General features: G+C 46.1%; 1 protein-coding gene across 3 annotated transcripts in view; it reads right to left on the bottom strand.

Moving 5' to 3' along the window:
* Positions 1 to 433: 433 nt before the first annotated feature.
* Positions 434 to 15433, bottom strand: part of LOC135377492 (beta-1,3-galactosyltransferase 5-like) — a 54117-nt gene continuing 39117 nt past the window's right edge. For all 3 annotated transcript variants that reach the window (XM_064609925.1, XM_064609924.1, XM_064609926.1), the window contains one exon: positions 434 to 3571. In XM_064609925.1, coding sequence (XP_064465995.1) covers positions 2476 to 3570 — 1095 coding nt within the window. In that variant the 5' untranslated portion in view covers position 3571 and the 3' untranslated portion in view covers positions 434 to 2475. The remainder of the gene's footprint in view (positions 3572 to 15433) is intronic.

The raw sequence follows: 15433 nt of genomic DNA on the forward strand, positions 1-15433 counted from the left end.
TTTCATCGCCATAATGTAACTCTTTCTAAGTTAAGCTGACACTTCAGCCGCAGCAAAGACTGATCTCAGTTCCAGTGCCCGTTTTATATTACGTACGGACAACACTTTGCATGTGTGCATGCAGATATTTGTGCCATGTAGTCATATATTGTGCAGTCAAATCTGATGAGGAAACCTGTTTGTCTAAACCAATCTAGTCCATGCTATTTGTATAATTTTGTCACTTTGGCAGCTTAGTGATATGCATAATCTGCATGAGCATGCGATATGTTTCATTGAATAAAGACAACAGCAGAGATAATGACAAGAGATCACTCAACTCCAGAATCACAGCGAACTGAGTACGTAGAAAAAGTAACGTTCACAACGCCCATGCGTAGTAGCATTAGAAGCCACACTCCTTTGTTTTGCAACACCCATGATGAAAATTGAGACAGCAGTTGAAAATTTTTATGAATGCAGTGACACAAATGGACGGCCTCGTGCTCACATTGCAATGATCATCATAGATTAATCATCATCAATGCACCTCCATAGCACAGAAATTGTTTAGCATGCACGTACCCACACAGATGGGAATCCCAGATAAGGAGCAGTACAGCAAATTTTTCAGTCCACAAAATGTACGGTTAAAACGAATAACACGCATTACAAATCCATAATCCGAGCATTACTGATGCAATTGTTGCAACTTAAACTAAAATTGAGCACTCGCATACACAGGTCTGCATATTCACAGTGCGTTACATTTGTCCTATGGGCTTAGCGTGGTCAGGTTTCACATGAGGAGTGTAGCATTGCATGACTCATGACCAAGTCGCACGTCCAAACACAGCACGTGGGGCACGTAAGACACGTCTTACGACAAGACTGCCAATCATATAGAGCTCACAGCATTGGCCAGTGAAGTACAAACATCAATTAATGTACACAGTGGAGTAAAAACTCCAGCGTAAGTACTGAACCTACTGAGGATCACAGTTTTTGGGCTTAAATTGTGTACTTGCAAATCTACATTTGAAATGTTTCTATATAACAGATTTTTTATGAAACTCCAAAAGGTCACATTGCAGTACCTGCAAAGTTTCCTTATAGCACAGGGGAGAGACTTGCATATACCTAATAATGTAACTTATATACAAGCCGAGAGAAAGAAAATAGTCCCAAAGGTTTTACCCTGCTGGTGCTGACCATCAAGCGAGCAAGAGTGCAGTCACAGTCTACATTTGTTACCACTGCCCCAGTATGTAAGTGCAAACTGCACTGCCTATGGTGGAAGAATAGGTAGGAATTATGATAGTAAAATGTATAGAAAATAGATGAAACATTGTAAATACTTCTATTCTACAGATTGCCATGTTCACAATCCAGAAACTGCAGAGTAACTACTTTTGAGCACTCGAACCACAAGTTTTAGGGGGATTACAAAGCAATAATGAGAGCCATTCCTTGAAAATACTCAAACACTGCCGTAATGTTGTGCTAGCCACGGCATAGTCGAATATCGAATCGCCAGCATTTTCTATCTTCCTTGACTTCATTAAGGTGAGTGAAATTACCAAATAAATGTGGATACCGTGCAGCTTAGTAAACATCGTTTTGGGGGGACCTGGTGGCTCCAGAACAGCGTGTGCCGTTGGTACAAAATACTAGACACATCCATATAGTATTTCATTGTTACTGGCACGATATAACTAATTTGTGCTACGGTCTCCTAGTACACGTTACACACTTTTAATCGACCAAGCAAATTGGTATTACTGAAACGTAAGATGCATTAGAAAAGCAAACCTACCTCGCAATTGCTAAATGGAACAGTTTAAGGCCTGTGTAAGGCATTTTATGGGGTTCTTTGAGCTGTTGATGTAAAGACTCTTATGAAGAAATAAATACTGATCAAAAGAGAGATGAATGCAGGTGAGATCTGTATGCAAATGTGTCTCACTGCAAGCGAGAACTATGGTATAAAGAGGACACCCAAGACAAAACATTCCAGCTGTGCCTTAGCTCCGAATGGCAGTACTGGCTACAAGGCAGTCCTGGTTCAATGATACGCTGAAAAGGGGCTTCATCGCACAGACCAGTGACAGTACAACTAACAAAGGATTGGCAAACATTGTAAAAATGTCCTAAACATAAACAGGGTAAATACACCGATAACAACACAGCCATAAAGGACAAGGACAACTGGTCCAATGTAGAAATGAAATATTTGGCGAGTTAGCTGCCACTAACAAAAGCAAAGGGAGCAGTTTCCAGGACAATCTTTATGCCGGATCACAAGAAAGGATCTTAAAAATCCTAGAGTTAAAGTACCTGAGTTTCACAGAAGCCAGCATATATATACAGGTAAACCCGACACGGGTCATGACTTTCGACGGCACAAGCATTGCAAGGTGCACATGGCAGTATGTAGCAATGTTTGTGTGATGATAAGTATGTCAAGGAGAAAGTATACAGCACAATGTGCAGAACCTAGAAGGTCTTCTGCAGATAGAGTTTCGTCTTGTTCCAGAGGCGATACACCACCTCTGTGTCCAAGTCGGGATGGCCCATCAGGGTGGGCGGCTCACCTTCATCGCTGCTTAACCACTGCTGCGCCTCCATCTTGGTTGCAGCAAAGTGGTTTCCAAAGTCTATCTGCGACAAGCCGATTCTCTTAGCCAGTATCCCCGACACGAGAACATCGTCCACCCAGAAGTAGGGAATGCCCGCCGACACCCGGTAAAGGTTGAACACTACGTCGGGCGACATGAGGATGCCCCAGCCCGAACAGTACGGCGGATACCTGTTCTGGCGGTACTCCTGGAAGCTTACCCGCCACTTGCTGCGCTGGCTGCGTTTCACAAACGGTCGCCTGATCAGCACGCACATCATCAAGTTGGGCGGGGCCATGGGACCCAGAGCTTCGCGTAGATAAGCCGTCATCTGAAACAGGTCTATGAACACGTCGTCGTCCGTTTTGAGAACGTAGCGGGCGTTCCGGCAGAAGTAGGTCACCCACTTCAAGCCCATGATGTGTTTGTAGGTAAGGTTTCGGTAACTGTCGAAGAAATTCCCCATGACAATGTCCCCGTGCAGGGCGCTCTCCTGGACGATGGAATCGCGCGTCTGCGAGTCGTTCACGTGGCCCACCATGAAGGTGAGCACCATGGTCTCACCCGTGACAGCCTTGAGGAATGTGGCGTTTCCCCACGTTTCACGAACGGCGCGTCTCTTGTGGAAGTGTGATGGCGCCGAGTGCACAAACACGACGAGGAAGATGTCGTCTGCTCCTTGGCAACGATTGCTGCTCAGAAGATATCGGAAGTCGGAACGGTCGACGAGCACAGCTGGATCTCGCCGCAGGTCTAGGGCGGACATGTTGTACGCTTCCTGAGGGGTGCTCCATGCTGGTGTCCCAAACTGCTGCGGGGATATTTTCTGAACTGGGTAGTCCACCAAAACGCTTGCAAAGTACCACAAGCTGTGCATGAGTGACGACAGCATCAGGAGTCCCAAGATGACTAGGAACCTGTGCCGTCGCTCGTAGCCCAGCACAAGCATCTTGGAGCCCAGCACGGGATTCATGCTGCAAGCAGAGAAAATATGCACAAATTACACATTTTGAAGCTAAAATACATGCAGCTATCGGAGGTCTTCTGAAAAGGAGATTACCCATATCGTACTGCAATATGTACACACGTTTTCAAAGGGGTAGCCAATAAATCTCACAGAGCATCTATATCGGGTCAACTGAGTAAATCCACAGCTGGTGGCAAGAGCTTGTGCTGTCACATTCTATCAGTGTTGCATATCATTCGCATTACTTGTAGCTCCTCTACCATATTCATTACTGTTTTTCAGTAGTGTGGTGGCAGGATCCAGTTTGCCTATGACATCACTTTCTAGGAAAGTGGAAAATGCAAAGCAGAGGGAGAAGAAAAAGCTAGAAAGGTTTCTTTGTTAATTCACGCAGACATGCCCCATAGCAATCCTCCACTATTTACATAACTCTCTCATCAGATGTTGCAAATTGAAGCTCCATAATTCCCCCATTAACACATTACTATCTACAGGTGCATTTTGATTAGCTAGCTGATCCAAGTTTTTAAAATACATACATGTAATTTACCTCTCTCGACCAGCCAACAATGCAGATGCACATCAAGATCAACTACAGAAGACATATCTGCAGCAGATTTCTTTGCTGGTACAGCCTGGGTACCACATTCAGATTAGAATTCTTAGCTCCTCAGCAGTGAAAAATTTATTTTCACCAATTCCATATATTAAGCAGAAGGCAGGGTATTTCATACAGCTCCGTGTATAAATATAGGGACACCTTTCGAAGTGACTGTATGGCGTCGTCCCACTCGCGGTTTCATAATTTCAGAGCTGTGTTATCTGATTCAGCATGGCTGAAAACTGCAGGAAATGGCAGTATATTTTCTGTAACTTTTTTCCTAAAAATGTTAGGACATCTATGTGGATTGCGCCACTGACACGAATGTTACAATTAAAACTGGAAGTATGACTGCAGGCACATGCGTGCATGTTACATACAGCTCGCGTCAACCTTAATAACAACACTGGAAAAAATTCGGTCTCATTTCCAAGTGCGATAACAACCACCCTGGGAGCAATGGGGGAACGTTAAACGAACAAAATCCTCGCGTTAAACTAACAGATATTTTGTTCAATTAAGATTTCCTCGTGTCCCCAAGGGCTGCTGCAATTGTGCTCGGGATCGAGACCATATTTTTCCAGTGTTATTGTTAAGGTTGACGTGATCTGTACGTGCCTGCTGAATTTAACTCACGGTCTTGCAAATTAGTCATCGGTGTTTGTACGCAAAAATGTCCCACAGATGCCGTATGACCAGGAACGAGCAAGGCCACGCCCGTGCCCTTCATGCAGCCAGGCTGAATCTTCGGTGCATTGCTGCGCAATTGCATTGTTCAGTCAACTGCACCAGTAATTTTTTCAAGAATGGTTGTAAAAATGTGCTGTTCGGTTCTGGAAGCCCACGAAGCTGTCCACGCATGATGAGGTGAGGCGAAGACGAACGCGTGTCCAACAGCACTATATCCACCAACAATCTGAAAGCAGAAATGGGCCTCGCTGTCTCCAAGTGGACGATACTGAGGTCCATTCACGGTAAGAAAGGCACTGATTCGCACAACCCCCCAGTGCGATTTTGCCCGACAGCGCATCAGCACGGATTGGACGAAGGCAAGGCCGCTTCTCATAGGCATGTCTTTCTAAAGTTTCACGTTTCCGGTGATTTCCACCGATGTTTAAGCTGGACGGTCCTGACAGCTCCCGTCATCACTGGAGGGATTGGACCCTGTGGTCCATACTCCGGGATCGGCATAGTGTACAGCAAAGGAGGTCAGTTCTAGAGTTCTACCAAGATCGGATTGTGCCCTTGTTGGGCGTCTTTCGTGGATTGATGGGTCAGTGGTCTACCAGAAGACGTTAATCACTGTCACCGCTTTCGTTAAAGCTGCTTGGGGGAATGCACCAGGAAGATCAACCTACTCGAATGTGGACCAGTCCCTGTTACGAACTGTTCGTGCATCGGCAGGGCAGGGCTGTTCCAGAGACACTGTCGGCGCTTTCGTTTAAAGCGGCGTATGGAGAAAATAACAGGAAAAAGTAGTCATCAGATAAGCCGCACCGGTGGATAAGCCGCAGAGCACCCGTGAAAAAAAAAAAAATCGCGCATAAGCCGCGGCTAATATGCGTGAAATTACGGTATATTTGCCACATTATGGTTTTCTGACTTCCCTAATATTACTTCCACTGTGAGGGTGGGGCACCGTGGGCAGGTGTCCCACTATGCATCATTACGATTATGAATGGATCGTGTTATCCATAACTGATGCAGACCACAGCAAATAAAGGTACCACGCAAGATATTGCTGTCTGGGTTCAACTGAGGAAACCACAAAACAGAGGAGCACAGCTAAACGTCCTTCTTAGAAGCATGCTGAAAAACATTTCAGAAAAAGATTGCATGCCTACACCAGAGAAAGCCATATTCTATGGTTCCAATCTACAGTTGATAAAATCTGAAACTGATCTGATTTCAAATCAAATTTATCTTTGTTGATTAAAAAAAAAGACAATAGAAAATAAATCAAATTCCTTATTTACTTGGTTGGATGTCTGCCACGCCGCGAAAACCTTTACCCAAAAGGAGTAATGTAATACCCGTGAGATATGGGCAGACTAGAACTCCTTTGAAATAGGGGTCCGTTACAGCTTTGAAAGGCCCCTTAGGGAAGGGAGTTCACGCCGCTAACACACGACAATGGCGATCTCGCTTTATTTAGTGTATCTCTTAGCGCACTCCGGATTTGTTCAATTCCTCGGCGATAGGAGCGTAGACTTCACCATTGTGTTTCTGTCCATGCAGGTCACCTAAATTGTCTTTCCATAACTTTATTACAGCCTATGTATCCCTTTCTTGCCACTGTACACGCGGCATTTTGTGCGCAAGATTACCTATCGACGATTGATAAAAATCTTGAAGATAGGCATTTTTGTGATAAATAATCGGGATCTGCTAATCATCGACGGATGCTGCTTTCGAGGCTACGCCTTTTCGGTCTGAAAGGAGATAGTCGATCACCTTTTTCGAAAAGGCCCGTTATCTAAATGAGGAATCTCCGTTATCGTGTGTCAATGAGCACAAACGCCGTTCCGGTAGGTGTCCTCTGGAAAGGCGTTTAGAACGCCCGTGTGTCACGGGTATTAGACACTGAAAAAAACAAATATTGTTTTAATTGTGGTGGATGCACGATCATTGTACAACGTTTTCCCACAACGAATACGAGCGTAGCATATCTGCAGTGCCCACAGCAGACATTTCATCCTCAACGCGCTTTCTCTTTTTTTTTTTCTTTTTTTTACAGCTTACATCACGAGTACGTAACGGTGCGAGGGAACAGTAGACTGCATGCGCCACACATCCTACGTCACGCTAGTGGGGGCATGATCACCCGCTGACGGAGACCCGTTGACCTTCGGACGAGCGTTGATCCTTGACGGTAGCGTTTTGTGATCTCACTTTCACGATCTGCGTTGCTGATGGAATGTTCACACAAACTTTCTATGCATAACGTACAGATCATGTTTACTGCTGATTAGTAACATGACACGACAAATCTGGCGGTACCACTTGTTGGGCGCTCTACCGATAGCGCTGTACTTTCAACTACATACAGCATTACACCGACATTGCTATTTTTATTTGCTCCTCAAAATTTATCATTTCAATTTTTAAAATCCATCCCCTGTCCTCCGACTCCTTCCTTCTGTCCTCTCTCCATCTGTTCACGTCGATACGCCGCTAAATAGCCACAGCTGCTTCGCGGCGCTAACACGTAATCAAAAAATAAAAAATAGAATGCAATCTCTTATTGCTAACGTACAAATTGATGCCGTGGCATTCTCGTTTGAAATATCACTGGATATGCGATACGAGGAGCCGATTCCTCAGATAACATTTCGTGAACGCTGGCAAGCTGGTGGATGGACTCCGTAAGTGCAAACCTGGGCGGGGCAAAAACCCATAGACACCTGTGTTGTGACATTTGACGCGTGTGACATTTGACGCTTTGAGCTGCTGTGTTGTCTATGTGTTTTTGCTCCGCTCAGGTTTGCCGTTATGGAGCCGATTCTTCCTTCGTCCACCACTGTGGCAGCAAAAAAATAATTTTCGCGGACGAAACACCGGCTCTCCCAAACGGCTCAAAGGTCCTACATCACGTACCTTGCATTTTTGGAAAGCAAGCAAAAAAAAAAAAAGAAAACAGCGTCGCAACGGTACACGAGTTTGATCATTAATTGCTTTGAAATCCCGCCTTTGCATTGGAGGTTCAAGTACCGCGACTGTAATGCTCGGCTGGCCACGCGCGAAATGCTTTGCAGAGCCACGTCGCGACTCAATGTCCAGAGCCCCGAAATTTCGGTAGGAGGGCTTTTCATAAACACGACTTCCCGACAGCCACGTGCGGTCGATTTTTTTTTTTTTTTTTCGACCGGGAGAGTTCGAAGAGGTTAGTAGAAAGCAATGGCTGTAACTAGAGCCTGAAGTTTTAGGGTTTTACCCGATTCTTCCCCGAATTTGCGCCCCGAATTGAAGGTTGCCTCTTTCGGGTGTAACCCGATTTTTACCCGGCAAATTGCCCTCACTGTGATGTCTGTAGGAATGCATTAATTTACTTGTCTGGCAGAAAAATTCAGTTACATCACCGTTTGTACCAAACCACTACAGTTAGTTGAGTAACTGAGCCCGATTTCACCCCAAATTTAGCATGCTGGAAGTTTTTTCACCCGAATTCGCATTAATTTAGTGCGCACGTTTATTTACCCGATTTTTACCCTCCGAATTTAGAAAAAAAATATTTCCCGAAAACTTCAGGCTCTAGCTGTAACCCTTCGCCCCATGATGCTCACAATATGGTTTTGAAACCGGAGCGAAAATAGAGCTCCAAAGATATCTAGTTCGGAACTCATACTGATGTACCCTAGAGTCACTAAATAAGGAGCAGAGTAGCGACAACACTGAGCCACGCCGGCGAGCGAGACCGCCATCTTGGGTCCGGCGCGGCCGCGTCGCCTAGCAACGGGACGGAAACTGCCCATGTACCCTTGCTCCTCTCGCAACTATTATTGTGTGCTTCTTCGACTGGCGTCTCATTGAGCTTTTGCCGAGTAGCTGTTTAGCCCTTTGTTATGCTCAAAGCTAATTTCTAAGCGTGCATCGAAGACGCACATCTAATGGCGAATTCGGGTGGTCATTTCGGAGCAACTTTTTTTGCCAGATCTCCAGCAGTCATGTTCGCTTGGTCAAAACGAAGCAAATCTCGCATGTTCGCGTGGCGCTCTCCGAGCGCTCGGAATTTGCTAGCTAGCACTTTTTTTGCCCGGTCTCAAAACGATCGAGCAGCAGATTGCTCAACTGTATCCGGTGTCGTCACATCCGCACTGCAACGGTGGCGAGTGCCCTCATTGGCCCGCATGTTGAAATCACGTGGTTTAGCAGACGACAAAACTCGAAGATTTGCGACCGCGACGCCCCTAGCGTGATCCAAGTACCTAAAACCGCTAGATTCCTAGCAATCATGTTCGGGTGGAAACGGTCACGTGATCCAGCTCGGTCGCCGACCTAGCAATTTCCGAGCGCTCGGCCGTTTTGCTACGAAATGACCACCCGAATTCTCTATAAATTAGTAGCCAGAATAGGGCGGCTGCCCAGCCACCGCCGCGTACCGGATACGTCGAGAGCCGCGTTTACATGAATGCCAGGTCATGTCGACCAATATGCTGGACGTGTGATAACTGGAAAGGGTACGCTTCTTTCGCCATTCATGTAAACGCGGCCAGTACCACATCGGTCATAAATACTACAGGGTACCGTAGTATAGCAGAAGGGCAAGCGCGCAGGCGAGCCGTAGTATCGTAGTATATTTCGCTAAAGCACACCGCTTTCTGTAGGTTAGGAGTGGACAGTCACTACAAGGGTACGCGCTGCATCGAACATTGTCCAGTTGGCTAAGCATTGCTACGACCAGACACGGCAGCTTACGCCAGACTTTTTACTATAAACTGTTATCGTGTTCTCGGTTGTCCTGCCATCCTCGTGATATGAACTGATCGTTATATATACAAGGCGCTTGTTATATCCTCTACATATTTTTGCTCCGTAAATGCCATGAGAGCAGCATAGATGTCGTTTTCGCAGTTGAGCTATACGATCAAATGGACATCCTCTTGAAGGGAGTATGCAAAGTGCATCAGTCAAAAAGTCAAAGTGCAATGAGTATACAAAGTATGCGAGAGAGTATGAGTTGCGTTTCAAACTATTAAAGAGAGTATGCAACTACAAGATGACTAATTACCTAAAATTCATTAATTAACTCTTTAAAATAGCAATAAAGGGACCCCAATATTTTTTATTATTATCTTCCGTTGTTTCGGGTTGCGTGGCCAAAAATATGAGTCTCTGTAAAAGATTTATGGCTGAATCTCAAATGTGGAGCGCGAGGCGCGCGCTCCAATTTCGGTTTTGCCAAGCGCGCTCACCACCTGCAGGTGTTGTTGACGTTTCGCTGACGACGTAGTTAATGTTTGCGGATCAGGTGACCGGCCGCGGAGAGCTGCCACATCGGTGAGCTGACGGTACGGATGGATCGCAGCAGCAGATTTTTCTGAAGGTCATTGAAGAGGCGCAGCGTGCAACCTGGCCTGGCGCTCCCCTGATGGCGCTGGTGGCTCCCTTTTCGCGCTTTTCGTGCCGTTTTCACGGACCTTTTGCAAATTCCATTGCGCGGTGACCCGACCGAATTCAACGGAAAAAAATTTGCATGGTGATTCATAGTAGTGTGCTCGATGACTGAAGTGGGGTTTCGAGCCACGTTCAATACCACTTTATTGCTCCTTTAATTAAGGGAGTGCGGGCAAAAGCGAGATAGCAGAACGGGAGACAATGCTCGCTCAAAGCCATTCTACTTTTCAATAATCCTGAAACGCGCGCGTGCGTTGAAATCCCGACCTACTAGATTATAACGACCATGTCATAGGCACCCCTTCCCAGCGCCGCATTTTTGGAAGGTGGCGGTGGCGCTACTCACCGTGCCAGTTATTGCTTCCTCAACTTCTACAATACTTTGTACTTCAGCTTACCTTAGTATTTCTGTACAAGCGGTGGATATTCCACAGATGTTTCATTCTGAGGTTGATTATCATCATCATTCTACGCGTTATCATAGGAGCTATTGCTGTCGTCTGCTACGGTAGTCGTACGTACGCTTCTGCGCGTTCAGAATTCAAATTTCCATCGTCCAATCGTGGTGCAGATCTCGCGTGCCGATGAGTAGCGCCCCAAGCGGATCGTGCGGAAGGGCTCCTCATAGGGGTTGCTGATTATGACATGGTCGTTATAATCTAGTAGGTCATAGTTGAAATATCCATCGCCGAATTATGCCATGCAAATGAGACGAACCGAAACCGCGCCGATCGAGCGCGCAGGGAACACAGCGCTCATTCCACGTCGGATGGTCACGTGCTTTGGAGCGACGCCGAGCTCTAGGCAACGCCACCTAGATACAGAAAGATACAGAAAGATAGATACACTCCTTCGCACGTAGACATATAAAGTCAGCCAAGATGTCAGACAATCGCCACAGACGATTTTGAAAGACAGACTTTCTGTGGCTACAGTGCCCTAGAAGTGTACTGTAGTTTAGTGGCTGCCCATTCGGCTGATGGCCGCTCGTTTCCCTAGCTACGGCCGCTGAAAGCAGCGTTGTGATTGGCGGACTCTTAACTGTTCCGTCACGTCGCTCTAGCGTTCAGACTTTGTCCCTAGGTGGTGTTGCTCTGAGGCGATGGAAGTGATTGGAGTAGGTGCTGATCAGATCAACCTCTTTGCGGCCTGGATAAGCCTCCGTCGGCGAAGGTGATGCGCTCCTGGGGCGCGCGGTTGTGGTTTCGTCTGATTTGCACAGCGAAATTCGGCACGCGCTCGTTTCAGGATTTTTAAAAGATAGAATTGCTTTGAACGACTCCCATTTGCTATCTTGCTTTTGCCCGAAATTCCCGAATTAAAGAATTCATTAATGAGTTTCAGGTAATTAGTCATCTTGTACCAGTTACATACTTTCTTCGAGAGGATGTCCGCCTGGCAGTATAACTCAACTGCGAAAACGACATCTGTGCTGCTCTCACCGCTTTTTTTTTATCATTATTATTATTCAAAAATCTATAAGAGCGATATAAAAAAAAACGCCCGGCCTGCATGTCAATCTGTGTCCAGAATAATCTGGCTCAAATTTTGCTTTAAATTACATAAGCTTTCTGTCTTTGCACAAGACATGTATGGGGAGTAATTGATTAGTTTTAATTAGATTATTTAGATTTAATTAGATTTTAATTAACTCGTTAGGATTTAACGGCGAAATGGCGATGACAGCGACACTCTAGGCCAATGTGTTTCTCAACCAGGGTTCCGAGAGCCTTGTCCTGAGGTTCCGCGAACAGGATTCTGTTCAGCACTTCCGAGTGTAACTTGACCGCCTACCAAGGGTCGCTCTCGAATGGCCTCGTTATATCGAACAAGTGCTCGACATTTGATCGTTGGCATTGGAATTGACATCGAGAACGCAGGACCAGGTTGCCGCGGCTGACGGTTATTGCAACGAGTACGGCCAGCAGCTGTGGTCTTCATGGGTTGACTCATCCCGAAACTCAACCAGACAGTTTCTCCGCACCACGCTTTTGCTTTTCTCTTTCGTTTCAAAAGCATTACAAGCACTTGGAAAGTCAGAACTACTTCAGAGAAACTTCGGAGCGATTCTCCTGCCGACATGGACTTGGGATTTACAAGCATCAGTGGCAGCCCACAATACGTTATCTGCGGGGAAGTATTGTGAAGCAGTTGCCACGTAATTAAATAAATTATAATTAAATATCTAAATAATCTGCTAGACAGAACAAAAGATTACGGGATGGTTACGACTCGAGTAACGCGAAATTCAGCGTCAGCTGTGCGAGCGATGAAATGAGGCCGGATGAAAGTATATGTAGACTAATTTATTTAAGCGTGATGAGTATTGATTTGTGGTCGTTGAAATGGTTGGCGAGGTGAGTGGTGTCCTGAACGAGGGGCTGTTCTGGAACAGCATGTCCAGTTGTGGGTTGGCGGATGTCGGTGCACAGCGGAAGGTCCAGTTGTTCGGACATATCACTTAGGAAAGTGGTGTTCTTAGCCAGTGAAACGTCCACGTTGCAGGTCCCCGGTGACGAGAAGCTTGTGCGTGCGGTAAGGCGCGAGTACATACACGATAAAGTCGCGGATGCGTTCCGTCGCGGCGCGAGGCGAGAAGTAGCTACCACGAGCCCTGCGGGAAGTTGCATGCACGGCACAAATTTCTCCGACGTCGTCTCCAGGAAGGGTGACTTCAAGTGGTGTAGCCAGTACTCCGGCACGTATAGGTAAATGGCAACTCCGGCCGATTGGTTGCCCTTGCCGCTGCGACGCGCCCCGCAGCAGCACTTCAAGCAGTCTACTTGTATCGGTCTCTCCGTCTTCATCCACGTCTCGGAAAGACACAGAAGTGATGAAAGATGAAAGATGAAAGTCACTGAAAAGGTTAGCCAGCTGTAGGGATCGAACCCACATCCTCTGGATTACCGGTCCAGGGCTCTACCAATCGAGCTAAGCTAACACGCCTCCCCAGCGACTTTCGGGGTGCGTCATCTGAAGGGACGACAAACCAGCCACTCACTCTCACTCACCCTCCTTTCACTCTTACATTTTTTGCTCATTCATACACACATTCATACGACGGAAATCGACGCAAGCGGCACCTGTTGAACAAGAGAGAAACTGATGTTCTGAGGCTGTTTTAGGCAATTTGAGGCTTTGTTTGTATCTGTCCCTTCTATGTTGTTCCAGCCTCAGAACATCAGTTTCTCTCTTGTTCAACAGAAGTGATGTCTTACGGAGGACACAGTCGTGTGCAACGCGTGAGCGCACATGCTGTAAGATTTTTGTGCGGCCATGCGAAGGCCGACGACGACGATGCGATCTCGGGAAAGTCTCCACTATACAGCTGACGCTGTATTTTTATTCTGTCTAGCTTTTGTCTAGCCACCACAGTCATAGATTGAGAAGTTACCCGTCAAAAAGAACTCGTTACAAGTTACCGTGTGCAAAATGTAACTAAGTTAATAACGAAGTTCTTCAGCATGAAATGTAACTCGCAGTTACTGAGTTACTTAAAAAAAAGAACGAGTTACTTCCAAGTTACTTCGGACAAAAAATAGCATTACGCAGGTGCAGCGCGCGTGAGCAGTTGAGTTAGACTGAGTTGCCTGCGGAGGAGTGCAACACGCTTAGATCGTTTTCGTTGATGTCCAACAATATACCTCTCCCTGTTTGTAAACAAATGACGTCATAGTGTTCGAAAGCGCCAAAATTTGGTAGAATTGAACTACGCTCGAAGCTAGAGGTGAACAGGTCGCGCCCGAAAGCCACGGTCTTGAGGGGATTACGACATGGTCCCTTAAAGGGACGCGACCCTCGGTCCTACTTTTCTTCCAATGGGAGACAGCGAACAAGTGCATGTTCGTGGAACCCAGCCCTCCTTCCGATTTGTTTCAGTTTCAGTCTGTCTACCAATGTCATGATGATGTTTCTCTGGTAGAGGTCTATTCGAACGCTTTGCATCTTAAACCCTGTGTTTTCGCAGAATGGTTCAGCTTCATTTCAATGGCAGCGGTTCTTAATTCCTAAATAAAATACTGTGACTGATTGAATATCACGTTTTATGGCAAAAAATGCCATGAAGGAACCGGAGAGAAAGCAAGAAAATATGCGGACGTGAGTGAAAAAAGCGAGTTAAAAGTAACTTGGAACTTAAGTTACTTTGGCAAAGTTATCTGAAAAAGGAACTAGTTCCTCTGAAAGTTACCACGGCGCAAAAGTACCGAGTTAAGTTACAAGTTACCAAAAAAAGGAACTTAGTTACAGTAACGAGTTACTTGTAACGAGTTATCTCGAACTCTGACCGCAGTTACCACAGTGCAGCAGATTCCCTGAAGTCGTGCTGGCACGATCAGGGGTTCCCTCGAATAACGTAAGTTGAGAACCAGTGCTCTAGGCCAAATACAAAGTGCAACATACATCTCATATGTAACAGTAGAGTTTTCAGGAATACGCACAAATCTGAGAGGGCCCGCGATTAGTCCGTGGCTAAAGTCCCACTATCAGGAAGGAAGTTGCTCAACAAAGATGTCAGGGAAGCTTCACAATGCTATCTCTCCATTGCGAAACGTAATAACTGACTCAACTATGATTCACGCCTGAAACAATCCCAAGCAGCAAAATGTACTGAAAGTCGAGTGCAATAGGGGTGGACGGGTAGGTGGAAGGCCTTGAACAGACTCGTGAAACTAAAGAACATTGATAAGACACATACCGTCCACCCCTATTGCACTCAACTTTCAGCACATTGTGCTGCTTGGGATACGCTTCGAATGCCTTCTACGCACTAAACGATCAGCAGATGAACTTCCCCCACTTAATCGAATGCATTCCGATGAATGTCCCAGCGATTAAAACTACCTCCCTGGCCGTGGATCCAATTCTTTTAACTGGTATACACCTCCGACTCCTCCGATCAGTATCGATTGCGCTCATGGCAGATGTTCCAGGGGTGCCCAGCCTCGATTTATGACGTCGCAATTAGCTTCGCCTGGCGACACAAGGTAGCATCAATTTTTCAGAAAAGTGCACGAGCTAATTAAATGTACGGTTCCCCCAACGTATGTAGAGAAAAAGCAACTGGGGGATTCAAGATCCGTCCTCTTCTGGCCGGGAACAATTATCAAATTCGGCTAATGACTTGTTCCTATCGTTTTCCTATCAGTGGCAAGT

This window comes from Ornithodoros turicata, chromosome 1, assembly GCF_037126465.1.
Source record: "Ornithodoros turicata isolate Travis chromosome 1, ASM3712646v1, whole genome shotgun sequence".
NCBI classification, from domain to species: Eukaryota; Metazoa; Arthropoda; class Arachnida; order Ixodida; family Argasidae; genus Ornithodoros; species Ornithodoros turicata.